Source organism: Dipteris shenzhenensis, chromosome 33 (assembly GCF_047967505.1).
Source record: "Dipteris shenzhenensis isolate YYH24624 ecotype China chromosome 33, Dip_SZ_1.0, whole genome shotgun sequence".
In the NCBI taxonomy this organism is placed as follows: domain Eukaryota; kingdom Viridiplantae; phylum Streptophyta; class Polypodiopsida; order Gleicheniales; family Dipteridaceae; genus Dipteris; species Dipteris shenzhenensis.
This window is the reverse complement of record NC_141628.1, coordinates 36,803,139-36,820,531: the sequence shown is the minus strand read 5'-3', so window position 1 is coordinate 36,820,531 and position 17,393 is coordinate 36,803,139. Positions and strand designations below refer to the sequence as shown.

Genomic DNA, 17,393 nt, shown 5'->3' with positions numbered 1-17,393 from the left:
AGGAGGAAGGGGAGGAGAGGAGCAAGCATGGAGGAGGGAGGGAGGGGGAGGCTAGGAGGAGTAGGCATGGAGGAGGGAGGGAGGAAGGGGGAGGACGAGGAAGGGGGACACAACAACACAAAGCAACTATGGACGCGCTTGATAGACACACAAAATAGCAAGCGCATCTATAGGCATTGCTTGAATAGAGAAATTACAGGCGCTATTTGCGCGTCTACACTGAGAAAATACGAGCTCGTCTAACACTGCGTTTGCCAACGTGTCTATTTGTGCATGTATTAATGCGTCTATTAGCGTGTCTACACTGAGAATTAGATGCATATTTAGATGCAAAATAGAGAATACAAAAAGTGAGATTTTGGTGTACATCACTGCTTTCCAAACATTGCCCATGATTACCAAAGCACATAATTTTAACAAAAACATCAATGCTTTTTTGCAAACCCACATATACAAGAATTAAGTGAGATGAGGAGAATGAGACAATATGTAAAATAGTTTTGCCAATATCAATGATGGGCTACGGTTCAATCTCATCCTGAATGAGATCAACCCTTACCAAACTATCTACTTCGAAATCCAAACAAGTGTTTAGATCTACAAATACATTCAACCCACTACTACTTGTGCTACTCATGTGCTCATCGAAATCAACATCACCATTGGTAGGCTCGTCCTCATGGGTAATGGCCTCAACATCTATATCTCCTATCTCATGATCATCCTCCTCTCTCGTATCACAGTCATCATCATGTCCATGGCCATGATCATCCTCCATACGCTCCATATTAGTAAATGTACTATACATCACTTTGGAATGTGGCACAATAGGTATGACATGCCACATCTATTATTATCCACCATTGTTTGATAGACAACCTAATTCAAAGAAAAATACAATCATGTTATTTTCCTTGCATCAAAGGTATCAAATATGTAAAAGTGAGTATTTTTATATGTGTGTATAGTATCTATTCACATTGTTGCAGTAGTACTAGTGTGTTCTTCCTACTTTGCTAAAACTTTGTGGAGTCAATAGTTAAAAAGCCACTTACATGGTGTTTGATTGTGCTACATTAGGGCCTCTTTCCACCACATCCTTAAACCACTTTACATCCAAAACATACACAAAGAAGCATCGAAAGTCATGCTTAATAATATCTTAGATTATACCACAATAATCATCCATGGCTCCATTGGCTCCCTCAAAGCTAGCAATGATGCCACAATCTTATGCTTTTCTCTTATCATCAATCCGTTGTGTTTGAAAATTCTTGCCCTCACACCATATAGCATTGAACATAGTGTACTACCCCAAGATAAAATCAATTAAATAAGCAATCTAAATTATTGAAAGCTCCTATGTTATGCATAACATTCTATATACCAACCTTGCTCATGCATCCCCTAGCATACTCCCATTCTTCCATTGTGATATGCATCCCCTCATCTTTCTCTGCTTTCTCCATTTCATCAAGTAGCCAATCCACATGAATATCCTTCGAAGTGCTCTTAGATACTGAGGGTATGGCACACGAGATCTGTGGTGTGTACGAAAGAGGGCTCTTTCTTCTTGTCTTCTTGCCTTTGCATCCTCATATCTTGTCACCCATCTTTTCATCACATCACTATTAAGTATGCAATAGAGGTTGATATTGTTAAGAAAGTCCGTGTCTATTACACAATAACACAAAGCAACTATAGATGCACTTGATAGATGCGCAAAATAGCGAGCGCGTCTATAGGCGTTGCTTGAATAGAGAAATTATGGGTGCATCTAATAGCACATCTAATAGCTCGTCTATTTGCGTGTGTATTGACATGTCTATTTATGCATCTACACTGAGAAAATATGGGCTCGTCTAACATTGCGTCACAACAACACAAAGCAACTATAGACGCGCTTGGTAGATGCGCAAAATAGGCACGGGCACGTCTATAAGCATTGCTTTAGTAGAGGAATTATGAGCGCGTCTAAATGCGCGTCTATAAGCTCGTCTATTTGTGCGTAAATTACCGCGTCTACATGCACGTCTAACCTGAGAAAATACAGGCCCGTCTAAAATCACGTTTATTAACACGTCTATTTGTGCGTGTATTAGCGCGTTCATTTGCGCGTTTACATTGAGAATCAGACGCGCATTTAGACGCGTAGATAGATGCAAACTAGAGAATACAGAAAGTGAGATTTTGGTGTACATCATTGCTTTCCAAACATTGCCCATGATTACCAAAGCACATAATTTTTTGCAAGCCCACATATACAAGAATTAAGTGAGATGAGGAGAATGAAACAATATGTAAAATAGTTTTGCCAATATCAATTATGGTGCTACGGTTCAATCTCATCCTCAATGAGAGCAACCCTTGCCAAACTATCTACTTCAAAATCCAAACAAGTGTTCAGATCTACAAATACATTCAACCCACTACTACTTGTGCCACTCATGTGCTCATCGAAATCAACATCTTGAATAGTAGGCTCGTCCTCACAGGTAATGGCCTCAATATCTGTATCTTCTATCTCATGATCATCCTCCTCTCTCGTATCACGGTCATCATCACGTCCATGGCCATGATCATCCTCCATATGCTCCATATTAGTAAATCTACTATACATCACTTTGGAACGTGGCATAATAGGTATGACATGCCACCATCTATTATTATCCACCATTGGTTGATAGACAACCTAATTCAAACACAAATACAATCATGTTACTTTTCTTGCATTGAATATTTAAAAGCGAGTATTTTTATATGTGTGCACAGTACCTGTTCACATTGTTGTGGTAGTACTAGTGTGTCCTTCCTACTTTGCCAAAACTTTGTGGAGTCAATAGTTACAAAGCCACTTGCATGGTGTTTGATTGTTGCATTAGGGCCTCTTTCCACCATGTCCTTAAACCACTTTACATCCAAAACATACACAAAGAAGCGTCGAAAGTCAAGCATAATAATATCTTGGATTATGCCACAATTGCAATAATCATCCATGGCTCCATTGGCTCCCTCAAAGCTAGCAATGATGCCACAATCTTGTGTGTTTCTCTTATCATCAATCCATTGTGTTCAAAAATGCTTGCCCTCACACCATATAGCATTGAACATAGTGCACTACACCAAGAAAAAATCAATTAAATAAGCAATCTAAATTATAAAAAGCTCCTAACTTATGCATAACATTCTATATACCGACCTTGCTCATGCATCCCCTAGCATACTCCCATTCTTCCATTGTGATATGCATCCCCTCATCTTTCTCTGCTTTCTCCATTTCATCAAGTAGCCAATCCACATGAATATCCTTTGGAAGTGCTCTTAGATGCTGAGGATATGGCACACGAGATCCGTGGTGTGTACGAAAGAGGGCCCTTTCTTCTTGTCTTCTTGCCTTTGCATCCTCGTATCTTGTCACCCATCTTTTCATCACATCACTATTAAGCACACAAAAGAGGTTGATACTATATATTATGCAACTCCGTGTCTATTACTTTGTTGCGTCCTTTCCTTTGAGGCACAATAGAGGTCATCCTTAGGTCTTCATCATCTCTCCATAGTCGTGGGAGAGAGCTATCCACATCAACAAGAAACTCAGAAATATATACAAGTGACTCTTGTACCAACGAACCCTCGGCCATGCTACCTTCGGGTCTTGCATTTTGTCTCACGAAGCCCCTCAAGGTCTTCATGAAGCGCTCGAGGAAGAACAACCATCGTGCATGTATAGTACCGCATATAGCAATATCATCCACCAAATGCACTATGAGATGTAGTTGGCTTGTGAAAATAGAACGTGGATTTGTCTCCTCCACTAAACAAACCGCCTCCACTGACATAACTCAAGCATTCTCAAGCGTGGTGGGATCTATTTCGTTTGAGCTCACATACCTCACAAGCTCGCCCATCTTGTAAATACAATCTTTCATGTCCTTCGATGCAATACGTGAAATGCTAGTAGGTAGTATGAACTGAACCCGCGAGGAGGTGGTTGATTAGTTTTTTATAGCTATTCACTCACAAATTTGAAAAGAAAAAGATATTATGCACATAAAATACTTACTTGGAGCATCTTGTGCCAATCATGAGATTTCAAGCCATATAATTGCTCTACACCTCTTTTCTTGCTCTTTGTAAAGGCTCCCTTCAAACACCTCATGCATCCAGTGGGAGTATGAATTGTAGTAATAGCGCACTTCACCATCGCCATCTCTAGCTTTGATAACATCCACGGTGCACGAGGTAAAAAAACACGCCCATTTGGTCTCTCTTGAGGCCAAGCTTCACGCATCCTCCCTGTGGTACATAGATCCTCCCTTATGCCTGCCGAATCTCGTGTCCCATTCAAATGCTCCCAAATGGTACATGCCACATTCTTGAAGATATGCATGGGATCAAGCAGGTGATTGATCTTGAGGTGGGACCAATATGGTAATCGATAAAAGATGGAGTATCTAAACAAAATAAAGTGTTAGCGTGCAATCTTTACTTTCAGCCAATATAGCCAATCTTTACTTCTAGCCAATAATTACAAACCCTTACTGGCTCATGCCAAGTGGTGGAGTCGTGGAACTATCCCAAATTCTCATCCAATCTCCCGCGGTGAGTGATTATGGGAGGACTTCATTCCAAGGGGCAACATATCTAGGATGATCAGGTGGGAGAAATCGATGGTGATTCTCATAGATGACCTTATTCAATGCGTCTGCCTGTAGGCAACTAGTGAAGGACCACAAACAGGACATGCATGGTAATCCGATGTAGTGAGACCTGAACAATAGATGCAATTAAGAGTGGAAGGTGGGTTTAGGGTGCCACATCCTTTGCCTATTCATAATAAAAAATGCAATCCTTACCTGAACACTCACCATAGCCTGGAAAGTCATGCATCGTCCACATCAAGACTGCTTTGTAGTTGAAGTCTTGTGACGAGGGAGGCCTGCTCACATCATGCACCTCAATACCTCTCCAAAGTATCTCTAGCTCATCAATCCAAGGCTCCAAATAAACATCATGGTTTTTGACTTTATGTTTCCCTGGAATTAGAAGGGACAGCATGACATGTCCTTTCTTAATAGCCATAGAGGGCGGAAGATTGTAATTCACCAATACCAGTGGCCATACACTGTAAGCCGTGCTTTTGAGACCAAATGGGTTCACACCGTCCACACCCAATCCAAGTCTCAAGCTCCTAGCTTCTTCCTTGAAGCTTGGCCATGTGTCTTCAATATGCTTCCATGCAGGAGAGTCCGTGGAAGTTCTCCACTTGCCATCGGTTGATCGATGGGAGGAATGCCATGACATGAGCTCTACAATAGATTTGCACTTGAACATATGTTGGATGCGAGGGATTATGGGAAATTGTCACAATACCTTACGAGGCACGTCCCAAGTTTTGAGATCTACTCTATATCTTGCCTCTCCACAAGTAGGACACTCTCTTGCATCCTTATGTAGTCCACGAAACAAAACGCAATCGTTGACACATGCATGGATGCGCTTGTGATCTAATCCTCTAAGAGAGGTCACATGTTGCCTTGCCATATCTCTTGAGGTCGGTAGTTTATTCTCCCTTGGAAGCTTTTTAGCTACTCTTTTTTGTACTTAAAGCCACTGGCTTGGCTTTGTGCCTCTTGTATATACACTTCTCTTATTTTTTGTACTTGAAGCCACATGACATGGCTTAGCTTTGTGCTATATGTATATACAAGCACTTTTTTAACTTTCAAATGAGGTTGGCTGTAAGAATTAAATTACACAATGTGGATATGGGATTCTTGTAACTATATAGCATACACAACATACACAGCATTCTGTAAAATTTATTTAAAAAAAACAAGCGCGTCTATCAGTGCGTTTAAAATCGAGTTTATGTACGTGTCTATCTGTTCGACTTGCATCTATATTTGCATCTATAAACGCGTTTACAAGCGCGTCTATCTATGCCTCTAATTGTGTGTCTATACGTGCGTGTGTTTGATATATAGACGCGCAATTAGATGCGAGTCTCTAGACGCAAAAATAGACGCGCAAATAGATGCACCCATAAGTTTTTTATTTAGTTTAGTAAACACGTCTGTGCGCGCATCTATGGGTGCTTTGTCTTGTTGTGCGTTTGTCAATGCATCTATTTGCACATTTATTATTGCATCTATTCCTGCACACCAAGCAGGTCTCTGAACTTGCGCAGCTTCTCTACGCCCAACGCCTTCGTGAATATGTTTGCTACCTGATCCTCTGTGTTGATATAAACTAGATCAATAAGACCTAGTAAAGCCTTCTCCCACACATAGTGATAATGCACCTCAATGTGCTTTGTTCTAGCATGATAGACTGGGTTATTTGCCAAGTGTATACTGCTCATGTTGTCACAATAAATGACAACTGGCCCATCTGTAGATTGATGCATATCATAGAGTAGCTTATGCAACCAAGCTACCTCACATGCAGCCATTGCTGCACCCCTGTACTCAGCCTCTGTCTCGACAAGGCAACTGTAGGCTGTTTCTTGCTGCTCCAAGTGACTGTAGCACTCCCAAAAGAGAACACATATCCACTGGTAGATCTATCAGAAATACTACCAGCCCAATCAGCATCAGTGTATCCATGCAACTGTATCTGAACCCCAGCCTCATAAAATAGTCCATACTGCAATGTGGACTTCACACACCTGAGTATGCGTCTAGCTGCATCCAAATGCGATTTCCTTGGAGCCTGCATAAACTAACTTACCAACCCACAATAGCATAGCTCAAATCTGGCCTGGTAATAGTCATGTAAATCAAACTTCCTACTATGCGTCTGTACATAGTAGGGTCTTCCAGAAGCTCACCTGCATCTGCGCTCAGCTTCACATTCTGCTCCAAAGGAACTGAAATAGGCTTACAGCCTATCATCCCATATTTGGACAGCATGTCCAGTCCATACTGCCTCTGTAAGAGCTGTATCCCACTTGGTGATCTAATCACCTCAATGCCCAAGAAATAACGTAGCTCTCCCAAATCCTTCATCTCAAACTTCTGCTTCAATAGCATTTTTACATGAAGGATGTCTTCATCACTATCACCTGTGATGATCAAATCATCAACATAAATGACAAGTAGCATAATACCTTTCTCTGTTTTTCTCACATAGAGTGAGAAATCTGCCTTGGAAATCTGAAAGCCAATAGTAACAAGATACTGTCCTATCTTGTCAGACCATGCTCTAGGTGCTTGCTTCAAGCCATACAAGGCTTTCTTCAACCTGCAAACAAACTCAGGATGAACAGCATGCACATAACCTGGTGGCTGCTCCATATAGACCTCTTCTTGCAAATCACCATGCAAGAAGGCATTCTTTACATCCATCTGATGTAAAGACCATCCCTTTGATGCAGCCATAGCAATGACTGCTCTTATAGTCGCCATCCTTGCAACTGGACTGAATGTTTCTTCATAATCAATGCCATATGTCTGTGCATACCCCTTGACAACTAATCTTGCCTTGTATCTGTTCACAGAACCATCTGCATTGTGCTTCACCTTATAAACCCATTTACAGCCAATTGCATTCTTGTCTTTAGGCAAAGGCACCAATTCCCATGTTGCATTTGCATCCAAGGCATCCATTTCTTCATCCATGGCTTTCTTCCATTTTTCTTTTCCCATGGCTTGCTCAAAAGAAATGGGTTCTAGTTCCTGTATCACTTTGACCATATAGGCATAGTGAATGGCTGTAAATCCATCATACTTCAGCCTATCCATAGGATACCTAGCTCTGGTAGACCTGCGCAAAATAGGCTCACTTCTAGGTGCTCTCAAAACATCCCTGGTCTTCCTTACTCCAAGTGTAACAACAGAAGGAATACCCAACTCATCATCAATGCTTTGTTCTGAGCCACTGGATTCACCATCCACATAAGAGTGACTTGCATTCACATCAAACATGGGCTGATCTACCTTCTCTTTTCCTTTTCGTGATACCTACATACCAGTATCTGCATTGCTTTGAGGAGTTCTCCTAATCTCAATCTAGCTGTCCATGGCGAGGTATGTGAACCACTACTAGAGGACACTGCAGGTCCACTGATATTTTGTGATTGCTGTTGTGAATTCTATGCAGCATTACCATTTTGTGCATCTACATCAATCATCACATTTACTGGTTTATACCAGCTGCTCATCTCATAAAAAACAACATCTCTGCTCACTGTAACTTACGAGTAGAAGGGTTATAGCATCTATACCTTTTCTACTGCAGAGAATAACCAATAAAGACGCACTTCTCAACTTTTGGATCCAACTTGGACCTCAATTCATCTGGCACATGAACATAGGCAATGCAACCAAAAATTATCAAATGGGAAATATCTGGTTTCCTACCAGTATACATCTCCTCTGGCATCATGCCATGTATTGCTGCAGTGGGAGTCCTGTTCATTATGTAAACTGCTGTAGCAATTGCTTCAGCCCAATAAAAATTTGGCAGGTCTTTTTCATTGAGCATGGCACGAGATACCTCTCCAATGTGCCTGTTTTTCCTTTCTGCAAGTCCATTTTGCTGTGGAGTATGACTGCATGAATATTGTTGCTTTATGCCATGCTCCTGTAGGAACCTTGCAAATTCATTTGAGAGGTACTCTCCCCCTCCATCTGACCTTAGGCATTTTATTTGCAAGCGTGTTTCTTTTTCAACCATAGCTTTAAAAACTTTGAAGTGCCCAAACACTTCACTTTTTTTTTTCATAAAATACACCCAAACTTTTCTACTGTAGTCATCAATAAAGGTGACAAAGTAATGATAGCCTCCAATAGATGCAGCTTTAGTAGCCTACACATCAAAGTGGATTAATTCCAATGGCTTCTTACTCTCTTGAACATGCTTAGGAAATGGTTTCCTTGCCTGTTTTCCAAATTGACAGGCTTCACACACCTTATGCATTTCTGCAACCTTGAATTTAGGCAATCCTGCAACAATATTTTGGGCCTGCATTGATTTAAGTCACTGTACATTAACATGACCAATGCGTTTATGTCAGATATCAATATCTGCAACTACATTGGTCCCATGTGCAAACATTACTGCACTCAATTCAGGCATGTCCGCATCCAGCGTAAACATCCTGCCCTTCTTCTTTCCTTTTGCTATCAAGCGACCATTATTTTTCATATCCTCAACAAAGCATCCATGAGGATCGAATCTGACCTGCAAGCTCTGCTCAACCATTTGACTAGCAGAAACCAGGTTCTTGGTGATGTTCGGGACATGAAATACATCAGACAAGTATTTCTTTTTCCCATCCTGCATAGACAAAGGAATTTTGCCAATCTGCACAATAGGATGTGCAGTATCATCACCAGTCTCCACAAATCCTAGTTTTTCCATTTTCCTTGCATCCTACATCCATTCAGCATGACCTGTCATGTGGTTTGATGCACCTGAGTCAACATACCACACATCGTTGCTTTCTTCTACACTTGTCACAAAATTTGTCATATGTTGTACCATAAACAAATGCTCATTTCTGTCATCACCCTGTCTACTAGAGGATGCATAATTGCATTGCTGCAATTTTCCATTCATAATGTCATTCTGCTTTTTGTAGCAGTCTTTAGCCATATGCCCCATTTTACCACAGTAGTAGCATTCAACATTGCTGTTTGCATTTTGGCCTCTCTGCCATCCACCATGACCTCTTTGGCTCCCCCTGCCTCTAGAGTTACCACGTCCTCCTGCATAGGACTGGTTTTCTTGAGTTTGCTGCATATTCTGATTTCTACCACGGCCTCCAAATCGGCCTCCTCTACCTCTACCTCTACCCCTTCTAGCATTTGAGTAGAAGACAGTTTCTTTTGAAGTTCCTCCTGAAGAAGATGCACCACCATTTCTCTGCTGTTCAGAAGTTAGAAGAGCAATCAACTCCTCAAAATCAGGAAATTTTTCACGGACGGCAATGGATGTCCAGAACTGTGCATAATCCTTTCCTAGACCATTCAAGGTCACAGAAACTAAATCGTCATCATCCACTGGTGACCCAATGGAAGCAAGTGCATCCGCAATTTTCTTCACCTTCATGTGGTAGTCATTGATGCTCATATTTTCTCTCTGCACACATTGTGCAGTTCCTGCTTGAGCTGCATTTTCCTGGCCTGCGTATTTGTGCTATACATTTTAGCCAAAGTATCCCATGCCACCTTTGGTGTACTTGCATCCTGAATATGCACAATCATTGAATCTGAAATACTGATAGATAGCCAGTACATAACTTTTCTGGCTCTCTCATGTCATCCTTTAAATGCCTGCATTTCCTGTTGATTGGGAACATTAGAAAGAACTGGTTCTTCTTCATTTCCTATAATGAACTCCCAGTAGCCTTTTCCCATAAGGAAATTCATCATTCTAAACTTCCATGCTTGGAAGTTGTTCTTGTCAAGCTTTCCAGTGACAATCTGTGAAAGAGAATCAGACGCTATTACAAAACACTGCAAAATATTCTGTCACTACAAAAAACACAGCTTCTGCCTGGGGAAAATTTTATTGTGAGCTTTTTAATGCGAGCTTTTTTGGAAATTTATCAAAGTTTGTGAGCTTTTTTAGAGTCCCATAAAAAAAGACCTACTAATCAAAAAATAACAAAGTAATTACTTATCCTGTATCTATGGATTTATCCTAGGAAATACCAAAGCAATTAGCAATTCTATGGACTAAAAAAGACAAAGCTATTAATCCAAGTAATTTATATTGCAAGTCAGTAATAAATGATATCATATATAAAAATGAGCCATCACAATACCAGCAAATATGTATTATGCATTCAAGTCTATGGATTGTTGCTAAGGCAACAAAGGTTTAATGAAACTTCAAGTAAGCATATGCCAATTTTCATGTAGTTCTATTATTTGAAAAGGCCAAAGCAATTAGTAAAATGTTCCACATTAAGAACATTGTGTTGACTCAACACAACAAATTTTGAGCAAAAAAAAGTGTCACATCAAAAAGTGGGCTATCATAATACCAACCAAGTTTATATTTTGCATTCAGGTCTATGGATTGAGATCCTAGGTCGACTAAGCACTGATGAAACATCCATAGTGGAAAGGGTTGGTTGATGAATAAGCATGTGTTGATTTGGATCCAATCCCAATACACGGATGAAGATGTAATAGATATGTTTGCATGCCAGGTAAGGTTTTTGACCCAACTCTCTTTTTTGAAAATCTGGACATGTACACATGGGTTCAGTCTTGATGTGCACATCGTAAGACATCCGAGCCTTGTCAGACCCTGTTGTTCTCAAATGGAAAATACTATGATGAAGAAGCTCCACTGTCATTTCTCCCATGACAACAGCGTGCATAGATTGAGCACTAGCTATTCTTTTTGCAGCCTCCTTAGATATGTCATGCCTCCATTTTGTGGTTCTTACCAATGTGTGTTGAGCTAAATTCCTTGGTATGGATGCCGGCCCTCCATGTGCATCACAAAAATTAGTTGGCATCGGTGCTGATCCTTGAGGTACATTTGGTGTCCTCCAATTTACATGGGGTTGATCCACTATTTGCAGTCTAAAACCAGCCTTGATGAGATTGCCTATCTCCTCACTTGTGATGTTTGTTTCCACATCCACCTTCCACACAGATGGACGTTCAGGAACATGCATGATATTATGATCTAGGTGCCATGTATGAGTTATATCATCATTACAAAACCACATCCATTGTGCTTTTGGTCCTCCTACCCCTGGATGCCGCCGCGCGTTCAGAGTAGAAACAGGGTGCCACCACTCCTTGTGAACTGCTTTGTATATATCGATTACACTTAACCTTTCCATCTATGAATCCAAGACACTTCACTTTAGAGTTTTTGGAGGTCCTTCGAATTGCCCAAAAGGTACGGTGGATAGGCACCTCAACAATAGAGAGGCCACTAGGAAGGCCTCCTCGTCTCATAGGTGGAGCCGTTGGGGCTTGTTCTCTTGTGGGCATGGTCTCATTCTGAGCTCCTTCAGCTTCCCCTACATTGCCATGTTTTTCCCATGATGTTTTTGTAGACTCCCCTTGAACTCCACCTTGCTCCATTGTGGAAGCCTCAACATCCACTGGTTGGGTATTACCTTGCGGTTTTATTGAATGCCAATCTCCACCTTCTGTCTCGAACCTAATTTTTCTCGGCCGCCCTCTTTGCTTACGATCTCTGGTCTCCATCACATACCCTGGCTTGTGTGAGGTGTTTTCTAAATGTATACTTGATGACTTGCTTCTCTTTCTTTGGACTGTTACCTTATCCCCATGTAATGGTCTTGGTTCTTCATACATTGGTGTCCCTGCAACTGTTTCATGCACCATTTGTGCAACTTGTGCTGGTGAAGGTGTACTCCTTGAGGCCACTCTTTGCATCAAGGATTCCAAGTTAGGACCATCCCCAACATGCCTTCCAATCATATATGCATATTGTTTGGCACTTTGTAATAGGGCATTTGCCATGTCCGAGACACAACAATCATATAATTGTATCTTTGTCTTAAACCCTTCTCCTGCTAGCCAACTACCATGCATGCTTTCAGCTAGATTTGACCTTGGAGTGTGTGCCTCCTCCAAGGAACTCTTTGTTACCTGCGGTAAAAAGGGAGGTAATTAGATTGGCTTATTACATTTATCTACAAAATACATACCGCACTCATGAGATTCCCCCAATGGGCGATCCGCACATCCCACCAACTAAACCATATGTCCATTGAAGGAATGTCGGCCACACGGACGTGTCCTGCATGCCACCACTTCCGAATGAGCTTTGCTTGGTTGGTAGCTTCTTGCTTTGTCTTACATAATCTCCAATTCTCACACATGGTGATATGCTCGTTCCTCATATCCTCTTTGATGAATTTACTTGTGTGCTTATGCAAGCTTTGTTCCCAATGGAAGAGACATGAGCGCTCTCTCCCAACAATTATGTTGTTTGGACCCCCATTGAAAATAGTTCTCACAGCTATCCAATTTGCTCCAGCTTCATCAGACATGAAACCATGAAAATCTGCAGGGGGATACCCACATTCTTTCATTGTGGCATTCAACATCTCCCAAAATAGGATTTGGCTTGCAGCATCTTCATCTTTCATCTCACATGTGGCGATGGTCATTAATTCTTGCACACTGGTAGACAAAGCCAACATTATTAAATATTATACCACAACAACATGGATACATAAGGATGGAGGGAAGTTATACCTAGGATCATAAACATGACATGCCATTGTGCTCCACCCAATCACTCGATGGGTGTGATCAAATTGTACCCATGAATTCCTCAAATCACCATTTCCTCCTCTTCTCATGCGATTAACAAGATCCACACTAGATGTTGGACCATTGGTTGACATTTTAAAAACAAAACATTTTTCATCTGGCAAGCCTTGCCCTGGAAAACGATTTCCATGGAAGAATGAATACATAGACCTTTTCTTTAGTAAAAGAAGGCTGTCATAACCTTCCCCAACAGGTAACCTTGCCTTCTTCTCTTGTGCAACAATCCGTTTGAACCTGTAACATCAGAAGTCAACTATTTAGAAGGTCTTTATACCATTCTAAAGTTAAGTAAATTAAAAATCACTTAGCTACAAACAAACATACCGTTGATTCTCAACTAGTGGTACCAATTGCTCAAGAAAGTTGGTCAACTCTAGATCTCCCACACTTGCCCCTTCATTATTGTCTCCTCTCATCAATGATGAATTCAAGAGCTCCTTGGCAACACTCATTTGAGCTTTGCGTGGTCCAACATTTTTATCCACCTTCAAAACATCTGCAACAAGCTTCTTTGTTTTCTCTATCATTGCCTTAGATGTTCCTGGCTGTACGGGGTGCTGATGTTCACCAACATGGACCATCAATCTAGTCATTGTTTCATCAAATGGCATTACATAATATACTATGCAATTACAAGTATCAATGCAATAAGCAGGCTTACAACAATAGTGACAAACAATCTTGTTCCTCTCCTCTTCAGTCAAGAGTCCAAGAGCAACCTTCTTTTGTAGGTAGCCTCTAAAAAAGGATGTGTTAAACTTCTTATTGTTTGCAAAATAAGGGCAAGTAATTCTATGGCATTCTAATGAGCCAACACAGTAGCTAAGCCTTACTGTACATGAGATAGCCATGTTGGTGGTTGATGGTTTAGTCCATATGTGGCCATCAAATTTTTGCTCCATGCCATTCATGCCATTGATGTTTCCAAAAGTTGGAGGAAATTCCAATAGCATACTTCCATTATATACCCTTGGTAATTCAGTGACTTGCTTCCTTTGCTTTATATTTGCGATCCGCGTTTTGAGTATATTGGCTTGCTTGTTCTCCATGATCCAAGGTATGATGCTTTTGCTAATCTGACATTCATCTTTTGAATGGTCCTCATTTGAGCCTTCAAGGTCAATGTGTGAAGTCTGCATCATCTCAATGTCAACATCAGTCCTCGACTTATAAGAATTGTGGTACATACCAGGCTTCTCAATGGGATTTAACTCTTCAAGATCCACGTAAGGAGATGGTTGAGAGGTTTTCTTTCCTTCTTTGCCAAACTCTTCGGAGTAAACTCTACTAGCAACACAACGTGATGATGAACCAGGCTCTTCAAGATCACTAATAGTACTTGCTGCCATGATTGTATTGTGGATGAGAGCATACCTTTTTGTCAAGGAGGCATCCAGTACGTAATGCTCTTGACCATCAATATCCCACTCAGATGAAAACTTTACCTTCATTGTTGCTTCACCTTCAATGACTGCCTTAAGGCAGATGAGCTTGTGCATATGGGGAAGAAGGCTTTGAAGGAAATGTTTACTAACAATCCTTCTTCCATCCTTGAGCGGGATAGAGTGTGATAGATTCACTCCTTCAATAAGCCATTCAATAGAAGCCTCTTCTGTAGCCATTTTGGATGACACAACAAAAGATACCAAAGACAGAGAGAGCTCAGAGAAAGTGGTTATTAGAGGAGGTCAGAGAATACAGACAATCTTGAGAGCAAAGGGATGGTAATCCAACATGGCATTGAGAGCAGAGGGATGATAACCCAACACGGATTATGATAATAAGAAGGGATGAAAGAGAGAAATGCAGTGTGATGCAAAGCTAGAAGGCAACCAAAGAGACTTAGAAAGTAATGGTGGGAGAGAATGAAGAGGAGAAAATGACAAGAGAGTAGTATTAGGATGCGTGGTCATGAGAAAGCAGAGTGCAAATATTGAAAATGGATAGAGAATGGGTAGAGGATTGTGAAACAGGTGGTGTTTGAGCTAATTCCAATGTCGATGATGCCCTGATACCACAATGAGAAGTAGCCATGTGGCCGTCATTACAACCCATTGAGCTGGAATGATGGTGAGAAAGGTGGCGGCCGAGATTCTTTCACAAACTTGGATTATGCCAGGATGCCACAATCTTAAGCCTTAAAAGCCACATGCTATTATAGGGACGATTAATGATTGTAGAGAGATGAAGGAGAGACTCCTTCAAAACAACGTGGGCTATCTAGCATTCAAAACAACGTGGGCTATCTAGTAGGAAGACAGTGGGTACATCATCGATGCACGTTGGCCGATCGCACACTGATGACGCTTTGGAGACATCCTTGCTTGCGATGGTATCGAGGGATGAGCCACCGTTTTGTTTCATCATTGATAGCTTCAAGCCACACAGAGAACAAAGAAACTAATTGCATTATCGAATGGGTCTCTCACCTAGGATGATAGTAATTTCGGTAGATCAACTCCGCCATTTGGTTCTTGCTTTGCACTGATCTTCCCCTCTAACTTAAATAAAATATCCTGTTGAATACGGCCCAATTAACCGAGTCTATGATGAGTAGAAAATGTAGGTGATTGCGAACCAAGGTACCCAAATCAATTTAACGATGAAGGGAAATTCAGTGATACGATGAGTATAATACGCAAGCACCACGGGATAAGGTCGACCTCTCTCCTCCCTCCTTCGTCCCCTCTCTCGGCTCTTTCCTCCCTCCTTCCACTCTCCTCCCTCCTTCCACTCTCGGCTCTCTCCTCCCTCCTTCGTCCCCTCTCTCGGCTCTTTCCTCCCTCCTTCCACTCTCCTCCCTCCTTCCACTCTCGGCTCTCTCCTCCCTCCTTCCACTCTCGGCTCTCTCTTATCTCCTTCCACCTATCCTCCTATCTCCTCCCTCTTTCCACTCTCCTCCCTCCTTCGTCCCCTATCTTGGCTCCCTCCTCCCTCCTTCCACCTTTCCACTCTCCTCCCTCCCTCTATCCTATCGATAAGGTCGACCTCTCTCCTCCCTCCTTCGTTCCCTATCTATGAAACCAGAAAAAAGGGGGGGCTCAGCAGCCCCCCAGAGTCTGCGCTAGCAGCCCCCCCCTTTTTTCTGGTCTCATAGAGTTTTCAATAGAGTTTGAAGCTCCATGAAACTGAAAAAAGGGGGGGGCTGCTGAGCCCCCCCCTTTTTTCGGTTTCATAGAGCTTTCAGAAGCTCTCTTTTCGGTTTCATAGAGCTTCTGAAAGCTCTATGAAACCGAAAAAAGGGCGGTTTCATAGAGCTTTCAGAAGCTCTCTTTTTTCGGTTTTCTTTTTTCGGTTTCATAGAGCTTTTGAAAGCTCTATGAAACCGAAAAAAGGGGGGGCTCAGCAGCCCCCCAGAGTCTGCGCTAGGTGATCTGCTCTTCTTCTCACCTTAACTACTGTGACCCTTACCTCCCAGCTCAACTTATTAGCCTCTACATAGGCTGCAGCTCCCTCGTGTCGCCTTTGATGTTACCTGAGCTTACGAGCTTTGTTGCTTCCCTTTTACAACACAGGTGCACCAACCTTGCCATGGGTTTTCTTCTTCTCTTAGCTGCTGCCTTCTCTCCTTTGCAAGTGGGATACGGACTACATGATCAGGCTCGCCACTCAACTCGCAAGGTCTCCTTCCTTCGCTTGCTACTACCAATACTATGGGTCTCATTACTGGGAGCGTGGCTGTCCACTAGCAGTGCATACATGCAGTCGCCTCGCCTCTTTTTGATCCTCTGCCCACAATGTTGCTCTTCATCGCTCGACCTCGCAGCTGCCACCTTCTCTCATGTGCTTCCTCTTTTTGGTGCTTCGCTCTTCCGGCCCCTTTTGATGCTGCCTCCTTAACCGCCTGATCACTTTTGCTTGGCTTTAGAAATCACAACGGTTTCCTGGCTCTATTGCATAGCCAAGAGCATCATCTCCTCGCAGACTCTGGGGGGCTGCTGAGCCCCCCCTTTTTTTGGTTTCATGGGCTTTCAGATCCGAAAAAAGGGGGGCTGCTGAGCCCCCCACTTTTTTTGGTCTCATGGGCCCCCAGAGTCTGCGTGCGTATGCATATTTCGCGTTCAATTCTTGCCATGCGTGCTCTGTACTATTGCGCTCTGTGCCATGCGT

General features: G+C 42.1%; 1 protein-coding gene across 1 annotated transcript; it reads right to left on the bottom strand.

The window, feature by feature from the left end:
• Positions 1–12,637: 12,637 nt before the first annotated feature.
• LOC147880056 (uncharacterized) lies at positions 12,638–13,429 on the bottom strand. Its single transcript, XM_087371646.1, has 2 exons — positions 13,206–13,429; positions 12,638–13,130 (listed from the first exon to the last, which is right to left on the bottom strand). The coding sequence occupies exons 1-2, from the start codon at positions 13,427–13,429 to the stop codon at positions 12,638–12,640; spliced, it is 717 nt and encodes a 238-aa protein (XP_087227772.1).
• Between the last annotated feature and the right edge of the window lie 3,964 nt (positions 13,430–17,393).

Excerpts from the sequence above, each read along its gene's own strand:
- LOC147880056 (XM_087371646.1), bottom strand. The coding sequence starts at position 13,429 with ATGTATTCATTCTTCCATGGAAATCGTTTTCCAGGGCAAGGCTTGCCA. Across the intron at positions 13,131-13,205 it reads TGTCATGTTTATGATCCTAG|TGTGCAAGAATTAATGACCA; the intron begins GTATAACTTCCC and ends TTTGTCTACCAG.